Source organism: Erpetoichthys calabaricus, chromosome 4, assembly GCF_900747795.2.
Source record: "Erpetoichthys calabaricus chromosome 4, fErpCal1.3, whole genome shotgun sequence".
NCBI lineage: Eukaryota > Metazoa > Chordata > Cladistia > Polypteriformes > Polypteridae > Erpetoichthys > Erpetoichthys calabaricus.
The window spans coordinates 249,387,933-249,409,042 of record NC_041397.2 but is presented as its reverse complement, the minus strand read 5'-3'; the positions used below and the strand labels follow the sequence as shown (position 1 = coordinate 249,409,042).

The following is a 21,110-nucleotide window of genomic DNA, read 5'->3' as shown; positions in this document are numbered from 1 at the left end:
AGCACGTTTGGTACCTTTGTTACTTGCATTTTTATACTTTAGTAATTAGAGTGATGCATCCTGTGCTAGAGCCAGCAGTACCCTTAGCCTCTCCCATTTTGTTTCTACCAGTGCAACATGTGGAGGTTGGCAGAAGGCTAACAAGTTGCCAGGTTTCTCATATCTGAATCTTCCCCCTTTTTATCACAAGACCAAAAAAAAACTAATTAACGTGGGAAACTCATAATTTCCAAATGTGAGTTATGTGGGAAGACAGCATCAAATCTTAGTTAAAAGTTCCATCGAGACCAGATGAGGAGTTAACGAGATGTAAGCTCCACCTTTTGACAGAAATGGAGAAGTGGGACGAGCAGATGGCCAGTCTTACACTGACATTTCATTCCTATTGCTTTTCAGCAGTCTTCCAGCCCTGACTTTCTTTGCTCTACACATCATCAATAGTTGCCCTGTGAAATGTTAGAAGTGAAGATGGATGTCTGACTTTACAAAATCACAGCATGTTAACCACAAACCATGTGACTCTGGAAGCTTTCATCCACAACATGCAGCAGTTGTTACTTTTCGCAGCACATCAGTGAATATTGGGATATATATCAACAACATTTATTTATATAGCACATTTTCATACAAAAAGTAGCTCAAAGTGCTTTATATAATGAAGAAAAGAAAAATAAAAGACAAAATAAGAAATTAAAATAAGACAACATTAGTTAACATAGAAAGGAGTAAGGTCCGATGGCCAGGGTGGACAGAAAAAACAAAAAAAAAAAACTCCAGAAAGCTGGAGAAAAAAATAAAATCTGCAGGGGCTCCAGGCCACGAGACCACCCAGTCCCCTCTGGGCATTCTACCTAACATAAATGAAATAGTCCTCTGTGTAGTTAGGGTTCTCACGGAGTCACTTGATGCTGATGGTCATACATATACTGTATATATATATATTAAGAAAGACTTGATTTGTTAGGATTGGCCAAAATAATTATTTCTGTTGGAATTACAGTGAATGCATATCCTGTAACTAACAGTATAAAAGAAACAGGATATAAAGGCAGAAAGAAAATAGTTTGGCAGTTTAATTTCAAAGTCACCGCTGCTGTCCTGGTGAAGGCACCTTTGCTAGAGATAAGCTCTAAAATGCACTTTACAAAAAAAGAAAAAATTTTCTTTTGTCGATTCCACATATACTGATTCCACGGAGTCTGGCTATCAAATCAGTGTTAAAATAATAATAATAATATGCATGACCTGATTGGCTGTTACCAGACGACACATTCTTTAAGGTGAATTTACCTCTGTGAAATGTGGGCACATTTAAACATGTAACAGGGTCTGTGTTGACACCCAAAATTATTTTTTATACCTACTGGTAGTATAAAGTGATTGATCTAATGTCAAACACACTTCAGTCAAATCGGGGCTGGAATCAGTCTGGGCAGCATCATTCACAAAGTAAGATGACAGGGAGGCAGGCCAGCATGGGACGCACTTGTAGACACAGCTAGACTGCATCCCACAAAGCCAGTCTGGAGTCACCAGTTCGATCAACTTGTTTGGGCTATGAAGAACAACAAAATGGAGTACCTGAGAGAGAAAGCTAATATGGGCGAACGTGCGAACTCTACATGGGTAATAATCCGGCTGGGATTGCAAGTCTGTGCTGATCGTTACACCGTCGTGCTGCCCTGTATAGGGAAACCTTTTTTTTTTTATTTCTTCAAACATCACTTTCATTATGTTTATAAATCAACATTACAATGACTAATGCACAGTTGAGTCAAAAATATAATAAAAAAATGGTGATGTGCATCTTTATATACTTTATTAAATGCATTATGCTTTTGCTGGCTGACTCAAACTGTTTCATAAATTAAACAACCAGACTTTATTTTAAATGGTGCCTTTCTGTACCAAACACCATCCCGAGGCACTTTATATTCTTTTTTTTTTTTTTTTTTTAACAGCCAGTTGAACCAGCATAGTTGTGGTTTAGTGACCAGTTCTTTTTCTTCTATTCCACACTTCAAAACTCAACATTTTTGTAATTTATGTTTGTTTAAAAGCAAAAGAAGTAACAAAATGGCCGAATGATTTTTTTTGGACAGGTCATCTGCCAGGTTGCGTTTCCTATCTTAAAAATCATTTGGCAAGTGTGAGAGGACAGCTAGAGACGACATGGCAGACCAGTGCTGGCAAGAAGTTGGTCTGCTTTGTTAACAAACTGTTCACGTTCAAAAGAAATATTTGGCAAACGTAACATTTATGATGCAATGCACTATTAATAGAAAGGTACATTGGAGAGATTTTGAGAATACTGTGTGTCACTTTAGGGGGAAAAAAAAAATAAGCATTTCGGACAAACATTCCAAATGATCAAAAATCTCTAAAAATGGCCAGTGACATTGACAGAGATCCTGTCAGGCCTTCAGATGAGCGAGACTGGACTTGACCTTTTCCTGGCTAACGTCTGTGTGCTGTCCAGTTTTGTGTTCGATTCTCTGGTTTAGGTGTTCACATAATAAGCACAACTCCTACTTGCTGAAATGGGACATCAAACATCATTTTGTTTGTAGCCTACAACAACTAATGTATTGCTTAACAAAAGACTGTGTTATTTTTGGAAAATATGCATTAAAATATGAAAAGTTCTTACTAATTTTTATGTTGTTCTGCAGTAATATTTGTATAATACGGTGCTTTTTTTAGTCGATCGGATGGGCGGAAGAGGGCTGTAAAAGTATGTGACATTAAAATAGACAAGTTGTAAACGTCACCACCCCAGTAGCGCCGGCAGTTCTGTCACAGGATACTCTTAATTCCCCTCACCTCCTGTAAACAGGCTTAGTGTTCCTTTTGCTGCTGCCACGTTTGCTTTGTTGCTTATTGCTGCACAGAGGAATGTGATATGCGCACTGACCATATCAGTGTTTGGTAGTTGCATCCTATGCAGTGTATTAATAATCAGAATGACCACCTTGAAATTTTCACACTTGTGTTGCCCTTGCTCCTATGCCTCTGGTCCACAGCATTGCCAGCTTAGTGCCACTTGGGTACTCTGATCTCTTCTTTCTAAAAAGTCTGCATAATCCAGCATAAGTAAAACAGAAATACAGTCAAGAATAAAAATATTATTCCAGTATTAATAATTATTCTATATAATTATCAAGGCTGGCTTTGGTCCGCCCCTGCAAGATTACTCATTGGGCAGTAAGTGTCCTCCTCCAAGGTCCTTGAGCAGCCAAGACGGCCTCCTTCTCCCCCCAGTTGTCATATGTTCTGTGCCAAGTGTTTCTAGGCTGTCCCCTCTTTCTAAAGTCAATGAATGGTTTTGGCAGGTCTGTGAGCTGGCGTATGTAGGATATGCCCAGCCAGACAGACAGGCTGTGTAATTATGGGCTGTTTCTAACTAACACTTTTGCTATGGCCGGTCCCAAGCTCAGATGACGACGAGGAGGGTTGGCTGTCAGGCCTGCAACCCAACCCCATAAAACAGAAAAAAATGTTGCAGAAACTGTACACATACCCAGTGCTTTGTGCTGAAAATCACCTGCAGAGGCCACACAACATGTTTGTTAAATAACGAGACACAGTTGAGGCCCATTTTATGCAAGATGTCTTCTGTTGCTCAGTCTTACTCCCGTAGTTGAGTGACCTGCAGTTATATTCTTTCTTGGAATGGGCGCTGACCCTGCAAGTTCCTGTACCAAGTACAGGGGGGTTAATTGAATACGTAACAAAATCACACGTTTCTGAGTGAACTTGCTTAGCAGGGGCCCTTTGCACCTTGGCTGCATGTCCTGACCAGTGCTGTAATGACAGCTTCAGGCAAAATTCCAAGTGGCGCCACATCCCAGCTGGAAAGAAAGAAAGACTAATGTGTGATCTCATCCTGAAGAGGACACCGGTCAGTCACAAAAACAGAAAGCATTGATCACAAAGTGTCCGAGAAGAACCTGGGACATGGAAATTCACCAATCGAGTGTTAGATTTCTTTTCTTAATGGTGATGGCGCACTTCATAAAGTATACAGATTGACTTGACTGTCCCGTCTTTACTGAGTGGCTCCTGCAGTGCTTTACATGTAGTTTTTAAAGTCTGGCAGACAGACAACAGGAATGGTGGGGTCATCCAGGTGGAGCAGAAGTAGATGGGTGATTTACACGCGTCATCCTGTGGTGGTCTGCAGTCCAGTCCCTTGCCCCCAGCATACTCAAGCAGTTGGAGATTATTAAATGGGTACAAACAGGCCATTCATGCCAACCCAGGAAAAGAGGTCCTCCCCGTTTTAAAATGTCTCAGCTGGAGCTCATGCTAAAGTTTCCATTAAAAGGCCTCCGCGCCCATGAACTGAACAAGGATGACAAATGTAGGTGTAAACCGATCAAAGGGATTTTCTCGCCTATGTTTGTGTTCCTATAGTATCGAGGAATTGACAGCATCCACCATACTGAGCGTCCGTTTGTCAAACACACTCCACACAAGCCGGTCTAGGATTATGGGACACTCGCTGGGACTGCACTCCCAAGGTCACTACCGGGCATCTCGCGGTAACTCTAAAGCCTGTGGAACTTTACCCTAAAAGACTAAAGGGACCACCACGATGAACAGAAATGTGAAACAACAACAACAGTTATTTACTGTATATAAATGAAATTCAGCTTTACAGATTAAATATGAAATCAACCTTAAAGATATCAAATTAAAGCAGTCAAACAAAATAAACAATAAATGGACAAAAGAATAGTAAAAAGTGAAAAAATATATAGTCTTAAGATTGGTAAGAGATTGAGCTCCTCTTGTTTCACCTGGTAGTGTGTTATGTACCTTTGGGCTCGAATAGTGAAGTGCTGATTCTCTACTGCATTTTTGGTTAAAGGACAAGTTTGGTATTTTTCATGTCAAATTTATTTCTTCACCAATATGCAAAATTGCATTCTAAAGTTTTTTTTTTCCTTGTAAAGTTTTACCATCACTAGCATGTTATAATGGAGACTAATGTGGCACGGGGCACCACTAGAAAAATAAAAGGCCAAAAACATAATCATGAAGAGGCAGATGTTTTGAAAATAAGAAAACAAGCCTTCCGGGTTTCTGACGCATGTTTGTGACAACAAATGGGATCTGGAAATGATCGTTTTACAGAATCTTCTAATACTGTTTTTCTCAAGGTAAGGATACATTTTGTATTTACTTGTGTGAGTTCTCACATAAACACGGAAACAAATCAAAACCAACCAAGCAGGCTTCTCGAGCAGTTTAATGTGATTTGGTCAGAAGGACAGTAAACCCCCCGGGGGCTGAAAGGCTGTTGCACAGGAAGACGGAGTGCTGAGCTCTCATGCACAGCTGGTCCTCTTTTAAAATGGTGGAATGTCATAATAGTACAGTGTGTGTCATCGGAAGACGTGGATCAACTTGGACATATTTGGTAAGTTTTTAAGCTTTCATTTTCTGAAGGTGCCCCATGAGCCTCCATTGTAAAGGTCCTGTGAGAGGAATTTTTTTTTTTTACATTTTTAACTTTAAAACACAGTTTCGTGTTGTCAAATGCGTGTATACCTTGTGTGTGAAGAAATAACTTCTAAAGAATCTTAGAATTACTCATCTCAAGGTTCTCACAGAACACATAAAAAGTCAGATGTTCAGTAATTTATGATGGTGCTTTATAAGCGAGTAAGAGAAACAGCCAATGAGGATTGTAAACTGGTGTTCATGGTTCAAAGGACCTGGAAAAGATCAATCAGACAATGCTGGACACGTTGGTCCCTCTGGCAGCTGCTCTAGGAAGTGGAACCTTATGAACTGGGAGAGGAGATTTGGGTGAGTTCATCTAGTTGTAATGTCGCTAGTTGGCCGAGACCAAGTAAACACGAGCACTGGTACAGATGTGCTCCATCACCAGCGGGTTTCTGGCCTGGTGCATTTCTGCACAACCAGCAGAGGCTCTTTTAGTTTTTGTCTCAAGGAGGTACAGAAGGGGGTGACGTAAAAGTCAAAGCAAAAAGCCCAAATGTGACTTGCAGGACACACAGAGAGGCTGACGGAGCTGCGGCACAAGCTAAGAACCGGGTCAGCAGCTGGACGATGGAGGCCTCCCTTAGCGGACGGAGCAGTATGAGAGATAGATCTTTATAGTAAAGTACAAACCCTAGTTAACACGGGGGTGTACAGCAACAGGACGCGTGGAGCTGGGAAGCATGGAGTCTTTAGCCGAGGTGAATGTAAACTACACACACAGCCCACTTTAATGTGTCATTAATGTAACATGCTCATCCAATACATAAAGTACATTGTGGCTGTTTAATCTTAAAACAATTCCACACCCTTGGCACAATCTCAACAAAATCTGGCGGACTTAAAATTCAGACCCTGGGGGTACCTTTAATGTTTCTCTCCTTGCTGCAATGCCTTTAAAGTACAGTGAATTTGGTCAGTTTTTATGCTTTTTTTGTGGCAAAACTGTGCCCCTAAGAAAAGGACTGCAATTGGCAAAGCGTTGTGAGCTGCCAAAAGGATGTCCATCTCAAGGTCTAAGGAAACATCAAGATGAAGAGAGACTTGGAAAGACAAGAATTAGAGCTGCACTTTCAGAGCGAGTGAAACACCAAATGCAAAACTGAAGGACAAAGACAACCATGATGGTTTCTGGAATCCATCTGGAGAGCCTCAGCTTTTCACATGTGACAGCTTTATGTCACATGTTCCAGAATGAGAAATCCAAACAACCTTTTTGTCTGTGGGCCAGGAGGAAGAACAACAACAACAAAAAAAGAAAAAAAAAAGATATCAGCTCTTTCATAAACTTCAGTGAGAAGATTAAGAATTGATAAAAAAAAAAAAAGGGCTAAGATTCCAGACCATCTTGTGCAGTCAAACTTTTGATTTTTGAAAAGTGACTTGTTATTTGGCTCTGGGAGTGTCCACTTTAAGAAACAGCATTTTGTCTATTTATCTAATTATGCATTTATTTATTTAATGTGCATCAGTAAAAAAAAAAAATCATACTCCCCCAAACCCCCCCCCCCCCCCCCAAGGGACAAATCATGTTTTATCTATCTATCTACTTACAGAAGTGAGACTTAAAGTGACTTGCGAGGCAACACTAGCTAGATATTTAGACAGCAATCTGTCTCTTATCTGCTTTAATGCTACTGTATACAGACACACACAGACTCAGGTTTCACTCTCCCAGCACCGTGGTGGGCCGTGTACATGTCAGTGCAAACACACACACACACAGCAGCTAGCGCTCAGATTTCTGCTTTGTCCTCAGTATCGGCCAGTCCTGTCCTTCCACAATGTCAGGCTGAAGAATTTGTGTTCAGAGTGCTCTGTTGTCAAGATGGCGGGTGCCGTAAAAGTGCAGCACACACAGACATACAAGCACTGCCAACCTCCTCCACTAATGGACATTTACGACTTACTCTGAAACTTCTCACATTTCACCCCAACGGACTTCTCTAATTCTGGGTGAGCTACACAAAGTACAGGCGCACACAACAATCACAGAGCCGAAAGGGGTCCAACCCCCACCGCACCCCATAGTGTTTCTGGCATTTCATGAGGTGATTTAATCTGTTTATATATTTTTTATTATTGTGAACCACTTCCAATGAAGTTTGTTGTTGAAGTTACATACACATAACCTGAAACCCATTCAAGGTCACTGGGGGGCTATGGCTCATCCTACAGTCCTGGGCAAGGTGCCCATGTATCACTAGGTAGACACGTGCCATCCCAGATGGTCCACTTTGGCATTGCCAGGCCACTTAACCAACATGTCTTTAAAGATGTGGGAGGAGAATCGACAGACACTGGAATGACAGGCAAACTCCACGCAGACCAGGAATGGGATCTGAACCCGGAAAAGTGGAGCTGAGAGATGGCGGCACTCACCACTGTACTACCATGCTGCCCTTGTAAAAGGTGCAGACTGATAACTGGGCTTGACTATGATGATGCTTTATTAACTGGTGATGCCAGTGCTGCAGCCCCTTTTCAACCACATAGTCGAGCAGGCTGCATCACACAGAGAAACCCTTAGAAGAGGAGGTAGGGCACGGCCTCAGAATAACACAAGTTAGCTCATTTATTAAAATTCAGTATAAGTGGGCACACCTAAAGTAAGGAGCCACCAGCCTTGACTCACCCGACCTCTCAAGTACAGACTAGTAAGAATCATTCCAATGTTTCAGTTCAGTGGCATGGCTGCCAATCATTTGCTAATATATTGGGCTTCATAGTTGCCAAGTGTATTACATGGAACACATTTGATGACACCAGAGTCGTCTCTCAGCCCAGCCACAATGACAGTTGACCGGGTCCCATGCTCATGTGTTGTCACATCTGAAGGACATGCATCGCACTACAAGGAACATCAGCCTAATTTGTAAAGCTGGATGGAGTTGGCTCCTTCATTAGAGTTGTGTGCATACAGATGGAACTACAAAGATCACCTGACCACACGGCAACATCTGGTGGTAGTAACATCAGCATGAAGAATAAACGAATGACGAGCTCTAGGCACAGATTCACCTTGTACTGTACACAATTCTTCAAAGACTCCATAAACTCAATCTATACTAAAAGAGGTCTGACCAAGAAACAGCTCTGTGTGTGTGTGTGTCCATGTGACAGTGACGTCATATCCACAGCCACCGTATGCCATGTTGATTTATGAATATGTGAAGTTATGCAAGAGAACAGCGAAAGTGCACCAACGTTGAAGGCTCTAACATGGCCCACTTTTCACAAGTCCCAATCACACAGTCCTTGTTTGTGACCATTCGTGTGGCACTGATTCTCTCGACTTTAAAGAACAATGGGCTGGCACCACCACTGGCGTGTCGTCTATCAAATGTCAGCTTCAGCCCGGGCCGCTAGATGGAATAGCTTTACCTACCTGTCAAGTAAGTGATTTCTTCCAGCCTTGATACACTCCTTCCTTACTTTGTGCCTCTTTTCTGAAACAAAGAACGAGCAAGTAAACGAAAGACTACACCACCTTCAACATGCATTCATTTGAAGGAGTGAACATTTACCCCATAGTCGGTCAAGTGCAGCAACACCTTGGTTAACAAAGCTTCATCATCACCAAGTCTTCCTAAGATGCGCTATGGTGTACGTTCAAGTGGCATTTAGCAAGAGTTCTGGGGTGGTCACTCATTACATGAATACTCATCAATATCGAGCAAACTGCAGCATGGGAGTTATTATACATGAGTGCTTAATTACTTTATGGTTATATTAAGATAATATAAACAAATATAATCTGGAAAACAAAATGCAGCACCTTTAGAAAAAAGAAGATTATAAAAAGGGTAGAAACTGGAGAACATAAACATCACATAGAATCTGAGGGGTGGCCCCTTATTCCTCAGAGTCTAGAAAAGACCACTCGCCTGCAAACAGGAGGCACATCAGTTCTGGTCAAGTCCACCGGCCTGGGTGCACGTCCACCGGCAAGTCTCCCTTAAGTCTGCATCAGCTCACAGAAGTGTGGAAAGTGAGACAGATGTTGTTACTTCTGACCGCCAAGTGCAGTGTGAATGTGCAGGTAGTGTACAAGGCAGATAGGAGTGTGTGCAGTCACATGGAAGGAGCACTGGAAGATCAGGACGGAGACAGTGGCCGAGGAAGGAGACAGAGGTCTCGGACGCAAAACAAACAAAGCAATTCTGGTTGCTACAATACTTACCGGCCATAATCCCCCTTTTGCACATACACCTCCAACAACAAAATTTCTCACAATAATGTCCTTAAATGCATTCAGCTGTGTTCACAGAGGTGTTACTGTTCTGCTTTTCCATTTACAGTAATCTCCTTTTCCACCGAGGCACCAAGGAATCATCATCCAGAACCACCGAGGTGTGTTTTGGAAGTCACTTGATGTTAGGTTGACTGTCCAGCACCACCCATGCACAGCAGTGTAACTACTCCCAGGTGCTCATTATGTTGTGCAATTGGGCGTTCTCTGTAGCAGTGAAGTTGTCAACACGCCTTCAGACACAACTGCTCTTAACACGTGACACTAGCACACCTCTGCGTTTGACCAGATTTCCTGAAAAAAGTAAAGTATGCAGGAGCACACATCCAGTCGCACCCTCTGAAACAAAATTGCGTACCTCAGACGAGTCACACAAACTGACCTGTTACTTTTCTTTTGGAAAGATCCACCTAGTCAGGAACTGCACCATGGAAAAACAAAACCAGAGAGAAGGGAAGTTTAAAGGCACGTGCCAGTGCATGGCGTCGCTTCTGCCACATGTTCAAATGCCATACACTGTCAATGTGACTCTAGTTAGCGCCACACAAAAAAAAAACAGCATTGGGTTCAGAATTTGACCATTTCACAAGCAACCTGTGAACTTGCTGAGCGAACAACACAGGGATTTTCTGGGATTCACTCTCGCACACCAACCCAGCAATCTCCAAAGTCACATGTGAAAGTCCTGCCTCAGGTAAGGCCGAAAAGGAAACATGCTGGTGGGGAACAGTGGTCCCATGCTGCATTCAGACCACAAACACCCACTGGAGACAAACAATAAAAAAAAAACAGGGCTGAATACATCAAGGATCCGTACACCTTTGTTCTTGCATTTTCCACCAGACCACATCACACAACCTCCCACTTCTTAGCTGGCTGAGCACATCGCTCCCGTCACCAGATGGAAATTAACCAGTTGACAAATGAACAGCGTGCTGCCATGTTTGTTGGTAACAGCACAGAACAAAATCCACCTTTACTTGGATGGAGATTTGCTCCCTTATTTCATAACCCATCTAAATTTCCTGAAGGCTCTCCAATGGCTATTCAGAGAATTCAAACTTCCAAACCCCCAATTCCCTTTTCTTTACTTTTTCCTTTCTGGATCTGCTCACACGTGCGATTATTCTGGGAAATTCCTGAGAACTGTTCGGTTTTGATCTGAGATTTTACTCAGAAGACTTTTCCTGGAACTTCCGAGACCATTACGTTCACACATGTCCACATATCTGAAATTTGCCAGCTTATGCCATGGATGGTCTTTTCAGTCTTTTATAAGGGTGACAAAATGAATCCTGTGAGTATTTTCAGCTAAATATTGAAACTTGGACACTGGTAGGACAAATGGTAGAAAGTAAGACGAGATGATAACCGGGAAGCACTTCTTCACATGAAGGGTCACGTTGATCTGGAACAAACCATGCAATTGAATGGTTAAAACAGAGTGTTACAGCAATTAAAACAAAGACCACCTAGACCACTGGCACAACTTAGCTACTAGACACTCGAGCCAGCTAAATGGCCTCCTCATGTCAGTGATAAAAACACAAGTGACACTGCAGTCCTATGAGGAGCATTAAACATAAACACAGTTAATGTCACCTGAGCCACTTTTAAATGAATGATTTGCTGTATGGAATAAGAATTACATGTACAGCAAAATGAGCCACAATCAAAACAAGGCAACAAAGATTACCTAGAAATGCTACTTTCATATTAGGAGATGCTGCAAATGCATCAAGAAAAATGAAACCAAATGAATTTATTCATAAGCAGATGTGAATTCGACATTATAAGATTAACTGAATCTGCGACATGACTCAAGAGTATAGAGGATGAAATATCAGGTCACCACGTGGCCACTGCAGACTCACTTGTAAAGAAATGATCAGTGGGTAAGACATGGCCAGAGTGACTCTGTGTCCAGGACTCGTGACATGGCAATCTGCTGGTTGTCATGACAGGCCATGCAAGTGAAGCCAATCCTTTAAATCGATTACATTTTTGACAACAACCAGAAATAAAATTAAAACCCAAAAATCCAAAGCAAGGACTTATGTTTTTTTTTTGTGACACAGAAATTGACCTGTTGCTGTCAGAAAGGCTCGGCCAACAGAACCACTTTACTCATGAGAGAGCCAGAGATAGACAGAAGTCACCAGCTTTTCATAGAAGCTCTTGAAATAAATAAATATATAAAGGGGTAGGTAAATAAATAAATATACTCACACACTTTGGTCTGAACACACATCAGAATAACTAAGGAGGAGTACTATTAAAAAGAAAACTTCCGACTCGTAGGTCCTGGTGAGGCACGGTGCAGGGTATTGCTGTTGGTATAAAGGAGCCCCCATAGTATTTCTTGACACACTTTCTGTTGACTAAAAGTTCTCAGTGTTACTGCTTTGGCCATATTGTCGTGGTGATATTTCTAACCTTGACCCATGATATTTTTGCTTTGAGATGATCGGCAAATGCTTACTTGCACACACTCCTAAAAAATAAAAAAATGAATAAAAGGAAATTTTCAGATGAAGGAAATGATTAATGAAGGACAAGAGGAGCGCTAGGACAAGCTTGTGTTGGGATAGAAAGTTAAGGTGCCATGGAACAGGCCCCTTGCCATCAGGCGTGTCACAGCCGACGAGAGGCGAGCGCCTGCCCACATGTGGCAACTTCCTAATGTTTTCAAGTCTGTGAATGTTGCTCTGAAGTTCCTTGCTTTGCTGAGAGAGGTTTTATCAGGCAAAGACTGTTTGAAAGTTTCTTCATTGATACCTATAGCAGTAAACTTGTGATATCAACAGCAATCAATCACTGATTACTTACATCACCAATGAATTTGAACCAAGTGATTACACACATTGGAAATACACTTGCATCTGGCTAGGCTAGAAATGCACTGCGTTTACTTACACTAGGAAGTTTAAATGCTTTGTTGCTGAAAGCTATAAATCTGAATATTTTTTCACTTACAAAACGCAAATTAGTAACCCAACAACTTCCTCTGTTGTGGGGTTCAACATGGCAGACACTCTGTTTTGATAGCCAGCGGGAAAAGCCATTGCAACAGAGGAGGCAGAGGATGTTGTGACGACTCGAGCAAAAGCAGCAACTTTGCTGTGGTCAGTCTGGACGTGTGAACAGAATCAAGAGCGGTGAGATAAACACCTACTCGGATCATTCAATAACTGAGCTGCTGCCCAGTCTCCACGAGATCCATTTCACATTTGCTAGTATTCATAAAAGACTGCAGTCTCTCAGGCTGCTGAGAAGATATGACATGAGCTCTATATGGCCCCTGCTACCGGCTCTAGCACCTTTATCCAGTCTTTCTGTGATAAACAGGCTGCCGGTGAGCCAGAGTGCTGTGTTCTCTAATCAGATCTGCAGAAGCAACTCTGTGTGGCAGTGCCATCGAAGGCTCACGTATCCCTGTCACTGCCCCATAAAGAATTTGACATGGATTATTACTGAAAGGGATGCCATTTAATTGAACTTCAGGCTCATTCTCTGTACAGGTGTACCATTTTGGAGGAGCTTAAGGCTGATATACTTGACTTAGCAAGAAAAATACGTATTATGCAAAATAACCGTAATGTATTCACGTAAATAACGTGAAACAGCTATGGTTTCATCGTGTTCATCTCACACTGTCTCGCTTGCATTTTGTGCTTTTTCTAAATTCAGAAGCACCAATAAATAATGGCTGGTAAGATCTGGAGTATGCTGTGCAGACAAACAAGTATCTGAGCTTGTTGTGAATCTTTCACAAGAAAAACTTTGGTTAATTCATTTGACTCACCGTGCACATTTGCATTGAAGGCAAAGTGTTGCCAGATAAGTGAGACCAATTTCTTCTTCTCCATCCATTTGCACATCTGTGTTTTTTTACATTAAACTAAGACACGTTTGCCACTTGTCACACTGCATGGCATTTGGCAACGAGGACACCCAGTGGCCAAACTGCAAACTACAGGAATTGTAGAAAACAATCTTTGCTTTTCTTCTTAAAAAAGTGATTCAACCTCAAACACCTCCCCAATAATACTGACGACGTTTAAGGGGATGATGATCGACTTGAGAATTTTCGTATCGCTAAATGGATAAATAACATTAAGGCGCTATACACAAAAAAAGGAAACAGCAGTTCATATACACTGTGCCTCAACAATCTAAAGCAGCACTTGCACATTTTTTATTCCAAATGTAAAAAAAAAAAAAAAAAATTTAAATGTAACTGCAAAGACGACAAAGATTTAGTTTGTTCTCCTGTGCTGTAATTAATTGCAGTATGAAAGGCTTCATCGTGTAGCAACAGAATCGACATTGTCATTGGTGACGCGGCACATTACCTCAAATAGAGGATCAAATCACTTCATCTTTTGGTTAAAGAATCTGCGTCATTATTTAATTTCATTTGCCAACAGTCATTTTTCTTGTCTGGTCTAGCAGCTATCTACAGCATCAGCAGATGGCAAGGTGATCAGAGAGTAAATCAGAAATGTCGTAACCGATCATTCACACTTAACTGTGAAAATATTGCTTTAAAGATTTGTTTCTAAACAAAAAATACTGGACAGCCTATCAAAGCTATAGAATCGTGACTAAGAATCCTAAAGTAAAGCACTCTTCAGTTTTGCCTGTTGCAGTATTCTACTGCTGATTATGTGCTTAAAATGTTCATACCGATGATGAGCAGTAACCACCAATCAAATACTGTATCTAAAACTCCATCCAAATCTTTAGACCTCACACTACAGCCAGCCAACACCCAAAGCCACCAAGTGTACAAGTGGGGCAAAAATCAGTGCTCAACAGCCTCCAACTGAAACCCCCGCTATCTTGTAACTGATTTATCAGGGACACCACGGCAGCAGGACGACCTACCAAGGTCACCCCATCATCAGCAGGAAGGTCAGGCCACTTAGGATTTTTCTTGAGCTGCTCATCTGTTTGATACAAAATAGCTTAGGACTCCACACTAGCACTCCACGTTTCTGGTGGCTATGAGCTCAGAGCTAAATTACACCACGCACAAGTCAGCAGGCCGTCACACTGCATACTCTCACCACCTTTTGAGAACCTTACAATTAGCCAAATAACACATAAGCACACAAGTTTAGAAAATAACACATCTTTCTGCACAGAAGGTAAACATTACCCTACATTTAAACATTTTAAACCAAATTGCTGTGTTTTTGTGTTTGCTGACCCTTCATGAACGAACACATCTTCAGCCATCAACTGATAGAAAGCCTTGCCTTCATGTTCAGTCACATTTGAAACAAATGACGTAAATCCAAATCAAACAAAAACTCCAATTTATCAGACGTGGCCTAAAGGGAAACACGCACCCTCCTCTGTGTGAGTCACATCCTATGCATTAATGCTGTATAAAAAGCCCATGACCATGACGGCGGCAGAAGTGGTAGAGCGTGGCAGCAGACAAGCCAAATCATTCGAGCCTGATAACCTTTACAAGATGCAACGGTTTGACATCTTCATGAAAAGACAGACAAGGGTCCTGTAAGGCTTCAAAAGGAAAAGAAAAAAATCTGTTCAACTTATTTATTACATAACAGTGTTGGCGTGGATTAAAGATACATTAAAATTAGAAAACAAAAATAAAAGAAATAAAGTCTGTTGAATAACCAAAAACAGTTCTCATGAAAGTGTAAAAATGGATTTCTCTCGCAACACTGTTGATGTCAAATTCCATGGAGGAGGATATGCAAGCCACACAGTAAAATCTGTACAAAGAAATCTGAGACTGTATTGATTACACCCAAGTGCCTCTCAAATCGAGCAGCAATCCCCTATTTGCTGGGTTTGGCTTCAGAAGGACTCTCCCCGGTGTCCAGTGTTTTCAGAAGGCGGAACAGTCCAGCTGCTTCTCTGATACGGCTGAATTCAATACAAAATGCCTGAACTTCTATAAACAGGTCCTGAACATTTATGATTTTGTTTCGAATCAAAGACTGAAGGAAGACACAAACAAGGCGTACCAGTCGATTCTGAAAAAGAAAAAAGAGGAAGGAAGGAAGGACAAGAGATTTAGAGATGAGGGACACTGAACTAAGCAATACATTTAAAAATGTAGGCAGCACGCGTTAGATAAACAACATCAAATTAATCCAATCATTCCTATGACTGAGAGGCAGCCACACAAAGTGCAGGGACTCTGTTGGATTCATTGAGGTTATTTAGATTTCCTTTACACTTTTCCCACTTTATTTGTGCTAACCCTTCTTCGTATTCACAGATGCCCCGGTATCATTTCAAGCTTTTTGTAGGCTATTAAAATCCTAAATCTGCGCACAGAGCCGGTATGTGATAATGTTTTGGTGTGTGCAATCAAAAGATACAAAGAAAACATGAAAAAGCATACTTTGTTTGAGCACAGTTTACAAACATGACACTTTAAAGCACACATTCATAAAAACACAAACAGTGTGTTGGGGTGCTGGTGACCCAACACCTATTAGGCAAATAAATCAGTAATTTTGGCATATTTTAGGTAGAAAATTGCTGTGGATGAAAAATAGAAAGTATACCATGGTAAGGCTATCTACACACACTACACAACTCTCTATGATCTCACTGTCAAGAAACATTTCCTAAGAAAGGTTATCACATCTTCAACATGACTTGTATGAATAATGCTTGTCCATCAGAATTTCGTCACATATCAAGACAGATATGGCAATATAGTAGAAGTATCACGAACCCTGCTAGAGTGTACGCCATCACTGCTGCAGGATAATCCACTGTCACTTGAACAGCTTGTTGTTGTGGCAGTCAGATATGACGACACTCCCACAAAAGGTACAAAAAATTCTTAACAGAATTACTGGCTTCCTGGCTCCTCTTCAGTTCACAATATTTACTTCCTTTCATATGGCTTTTCAAAGCAGACTCACCCATATTCCCAATGTCGACTTTCTTCATACAGTAATGGCACCAGGCCATAGGCTTGTTTGATTTGTTCTATAGAAGCCAATCTTTGTTGTCAACATTTTTCAACCATGTCAATATAAACACATATGTTCCTGGTATTCTGACTGCTCGATAATTCACAGTGACAAGGTAGTTTACCTTGAGAAATACTTACTACTTAATACTAACTCAACATATCTATACCAGTTCACACACAGATCCCATTAAGGGTTGCCACAGCGGATCATCTTCTTCCATTACACACAGAACACAATGAAGGGGGTTAAAATGCATGTTTTGTTGGCAAAATATCAGATGTTTTATCTTATGACAGGCAATTACTACAATTCACTTTATTATTTTCCAGGACTTTTAAACACCTTTTAAATTTTGTTTTTACAATTTCAAAGACTTTTCAATACTGCATTTTGGCCTGTGAACTTTTCAGGACTTTCATGTATGAACCCTGGGAGACACACAAGTCTGGGGATAAACCCTGAGTGGCACACACCATTCTTGATGTGACCACTAACACAGCAAGTAGCACTGTCAAAACTCCCACCCAATAACTTTTTCTAAGCAGCATACGTTTTTCCTATTAAAGTTGAAAAGAAGTGTCAGGACAGTGGCTGGCTTGTGGTCTGCTCATGCTTCGTCTTCAAAAATGCTGCTATAATAAGTGGGGCAAAACCAAGAAGGCTAACAAAATTACTTGTAAAGCTGTAAAAAAAAAAAAAAAAGTGTTTACATTTTTAACATAATTTAATAGGTCTTGATGTTAAGTCTTTGGCAAATATTTTTAAAATCTAATATTTTCATCTGACCCTATACAGTATACACAAATATTAAAAATACCACAATAAGCAATTGCAAATTATGACTCTGCCAATAAAACACTGCAGTTTGCATAACAGTTTAGCAAATCAAAACAGATTAACTTAAGCTATCTAAAACAATCATTTGCTTTAGTTGTCTATATAAATATCTGTTTATATTAAAAATATTCATAACCATCTATAAACCTAATTATTTTGACAAGTACTTGTGAAATATAAAAGATACACTGCACTTATCAAACGTTTTTCTGGAGGTATTAAAGTGCTATTCATTACATTTTTTTAATATTCCATTAATTTTAAATACATGACTAATGTTATCTTAAATTGCTTAGCCCCAAGTCAGACTCGCTTGAAAGTTTCTAGTTTGTTTCTGTTGTTTAGCAACAGTTGTTTAGGCTGCAAGCTACTATAAAGAGATAAAACCCGAGAAAGCAGCAAAACCACAGCCACTCCCTCTACACTTCTGCCTCTCCATTTTGTTCTGTACTGTGAATTTATCCATGACACTCCCTGCTAATCTTTATTCTTATCTGTATTGATCTGCTGAAACAGGAAGATGTAACCAAGAATGTCCTACACAAAGGAGAACAAAAAACAGCACCCAAAGAATAAAAAAAAAAATTCTGCTTTGGATCTTATTTCAAAAGACAGGGAAAAGAACAAATGACCTTGTATCTCTCCTTCCAAGTTGTTTTACAGATAAGCCCACCCACCTCCATTAGAAAATGAATGTTCATACATTGTGTGCATTTGGCCAGTTATAGTTTCTAATTTAAAACAAGCTTCCCATACAGTTTCAGGATCGTGTACGTGGTCAGCATGTGAATGGAAGATGTGACAAAAGTTTACAGATAATGGTAGCTGGGTGACAGGGTGGTACAGACATAAACATTGTTTGGATGAGATATTACAATCGAAGCCCAGAAAGGCGCTTTGGAAGCGTTCCTAACCAGCAGTGTTCTTGAAATGACTCTTTAGTAATCCACACAATAAATCTCGACTGGAAAACATCCAGTTTTTTCATATAATTTGAGTTTAGCTTGTGAGGTAAAACATATGCCAATACCAACTTGTTTGCCAGGCTGCAGACAAAGTCGCAGAAGAAAGGCTTAATGGTACTTTATACACATCCAAGAGTTCTTTATTTGTCCCTACGAGGTCAAGCTCTTTAAATAAAAATGAATACATAGATATAATAGATACTAGCAAAATACCCACGCTTCACGTAGTGTGTTAAAGAGGTTATGTAAACATACATATACATACATATATACATACATACATCTATATCTATATCTATCTATATCTATATATATATCTATATACTGTATATATCTATATATATCTATATCTATATATATATATATATATCTATATCTATATATCTATATATCTATATCTATATATATATACATATCTACTTTATATTATATATATATATTCACGGCATTCGTAGTCTGAATCACAATCTGATTGTATGGGTGGTTACCTACCAGGTAACGCTTATGGTTGGCCAGCAAGTCAGCTAACATTCGCCACGGTGCCTTCAGTTGCGAGAAGCAGTTCATAGAATGGTTGAAAATAGTTTACTGTCAAATAATGCAAAGAGTACGCGACACATGTTTCGCCCTAATTCTTGGCTCATCAGGCGTACACACTCACTGCACTCCCTTACGGGAATCGAACCTCGGACGTCAGCGCTAGAGGCGAAGCCCCTAACATTGCGCCACGGCGTGTGGTTAATTTATTTGACAGCATGTAGATCGGGGTAATTACATTCACGGCATTCGTAGTCTGAATCACAATCTGATTGTATGGGTGGTTACCTACCAGGTAACGATTGTGGTTGGCCAGCAAGTCAGCTAACATCCGCCACGGTGCCCTCATTTGTGAGAAGCAGATCATAGAATGGTTGAAAATAGTTTACTGTCAAATAATGCAAAGAGTACGCGACATGTGTTTCACCCTAATTCTGGGCTCATCAGGCGTACACACTCACTGCATATAGCCAAATTCCCGTGCTTCGCAGCTGTGAAGTATTGCTTTTAAATTTTAATTAAGAAGAAAAGAAAACCTTTTTAAATTGAGGGAAAATATACCAATAACAATTTGTTAAGGATCTGTTTTTTTGTGAAGCTGCCTTTACACAGCCTGTCCGCTGTTTTATAAACGAACGCCATATAAGGCCGTCCTTTCTCCTTGCTTAGCGGTTCTGTATTGTTTTATTGTTCGTTTATTACGATTGTTATAGTTATTGTGTAGGTATTTGAGACTCACTTTTCTGTTCAGGTACCCATTTCCTTTACGTAATCCGCGGATTCTCCGCTATTTTTTGTTCGTTTATTTCGATTATAGTTATTTATTGATTCCCTTCTTTAGCTGACTGCCTGCTCATATAAGGCGCTCTGCTATTTTTTTGTGAAGCAGTCTTTACACAGCTTCTCCGCTGTTTTATAAACGAACGCCATATAAGGCCATCCTTTTTATTTAATCCACGGGTTCTCCGCTGTTTTATTGTTCGTTTATTATGATTGTTATAGTTCTCTTTGTATACCACGTTGTCAGTTCAGCACTCCGGTTGTAATATGACCAAGTCATGCAAGCTTACTGTTGAGAATGCAACATATAGTTGTACAGGAGAAAAGCAATCTTGCCAAACTTAATTTAAACTTACGGTTTACACCGTGCTTTGTTTCCGCCTTAGCTGCACTTATGAATATGCTTGTGTGCGTCACTCGCTCGCTTCTTATTGTTTCGCTGCCTTCTCAATTGTGTAATGAATGTTTTCTTCAGCACTCTTTGGGGCTCTTTCTTATTTTCTACATACTGCGTTCACAGTCAGTTCACATGATTACGTGGGAGGCGTGATGATGCAATATGCAACTCCGCCTCCCACGGCCAGCGAGCTGCAGTCCATTACAGTATATGGACAAAAAAGAGGTTCCAGTTATGGCCGTTACGCTTTGAATTTCGAAATGAAACCTGCCTAACTTTTGTAAATAAGCTGTAAGGAATAAGCTTGCCAAATTTCAGCCTTCCACCTACACGGGAAGTTGGAGAATTAGTGATGAGTCAGTCAGTCAGTGAGGGCTTTGCCTTTTATTAGTATAGATTATTATACACACACCAGAATGACTGAAAATTAAGAAGAAAGCAAACTTCTCACCTGGCAGATAGTCACAGTGAGGCATTTTGCAGGCATATTGCAGCTGACATAAAGGAGCCCCATTTAACCATATTATTGGAGTAAACCACCATCTTGAGGAAATAAAAGCTTGACGTGCTTTCAGAATGTTTCAGAAGAGCTTTGAGAACTGGTTCATGTATTTTTGATAATAGTCATGTGAATACCCTTTGCCAGCTGCAGTACCTTTTCAGGTTGCTCAGCTTGGCAAAAAGGCAACAGATGCTTGGTAGAGAAAGCAATCCATACTAGTAACACCTTGGACATACAGGGTGTGGACTTGTGAAATCAACAAGCAGTTGCTTTCTCTCTCTCCTGCTGAAGGGAATCAAGCCTACAGTGGTGTGAAAAACTATTTGCCCCCTTCCTGATTTCTTATTCTTTT

General features: G+C 40.5%; 2 protein-coding genes across 2 annotated transcripts in view; both read right to left on the bottom strand.

Moving 5' to 3' along the window:
* The window catches only part of rpl31 (ribosomal protein L31), an 810,223-nt gene that overhangs the window by 515,980 nt on the left and 273,133 nt on the right, over window positions 1–21,110 (bottom strand). The window lies entirely within an intron of this gene.
* cnot11 (CCR4-NOT transcription complex, subunit 11) overlaps window positions 15,321–21,110 on the bottom strand; it is a 63,741-nt gene continuing 57,951 nt past the window's right edge. The window contains exon 8 of the mRNA XM_028800583.2: window positions 15,321–15,780. Within this exon, the coding sequence (XP_028656416.1) occupies window positions 15,583–15,780 (198 nt within the window). The 3' untranslated portion in view covers window positions 15,321–15,582. The remainder of the gene's footprint in view (window positions 15,781–21,110) is intronic.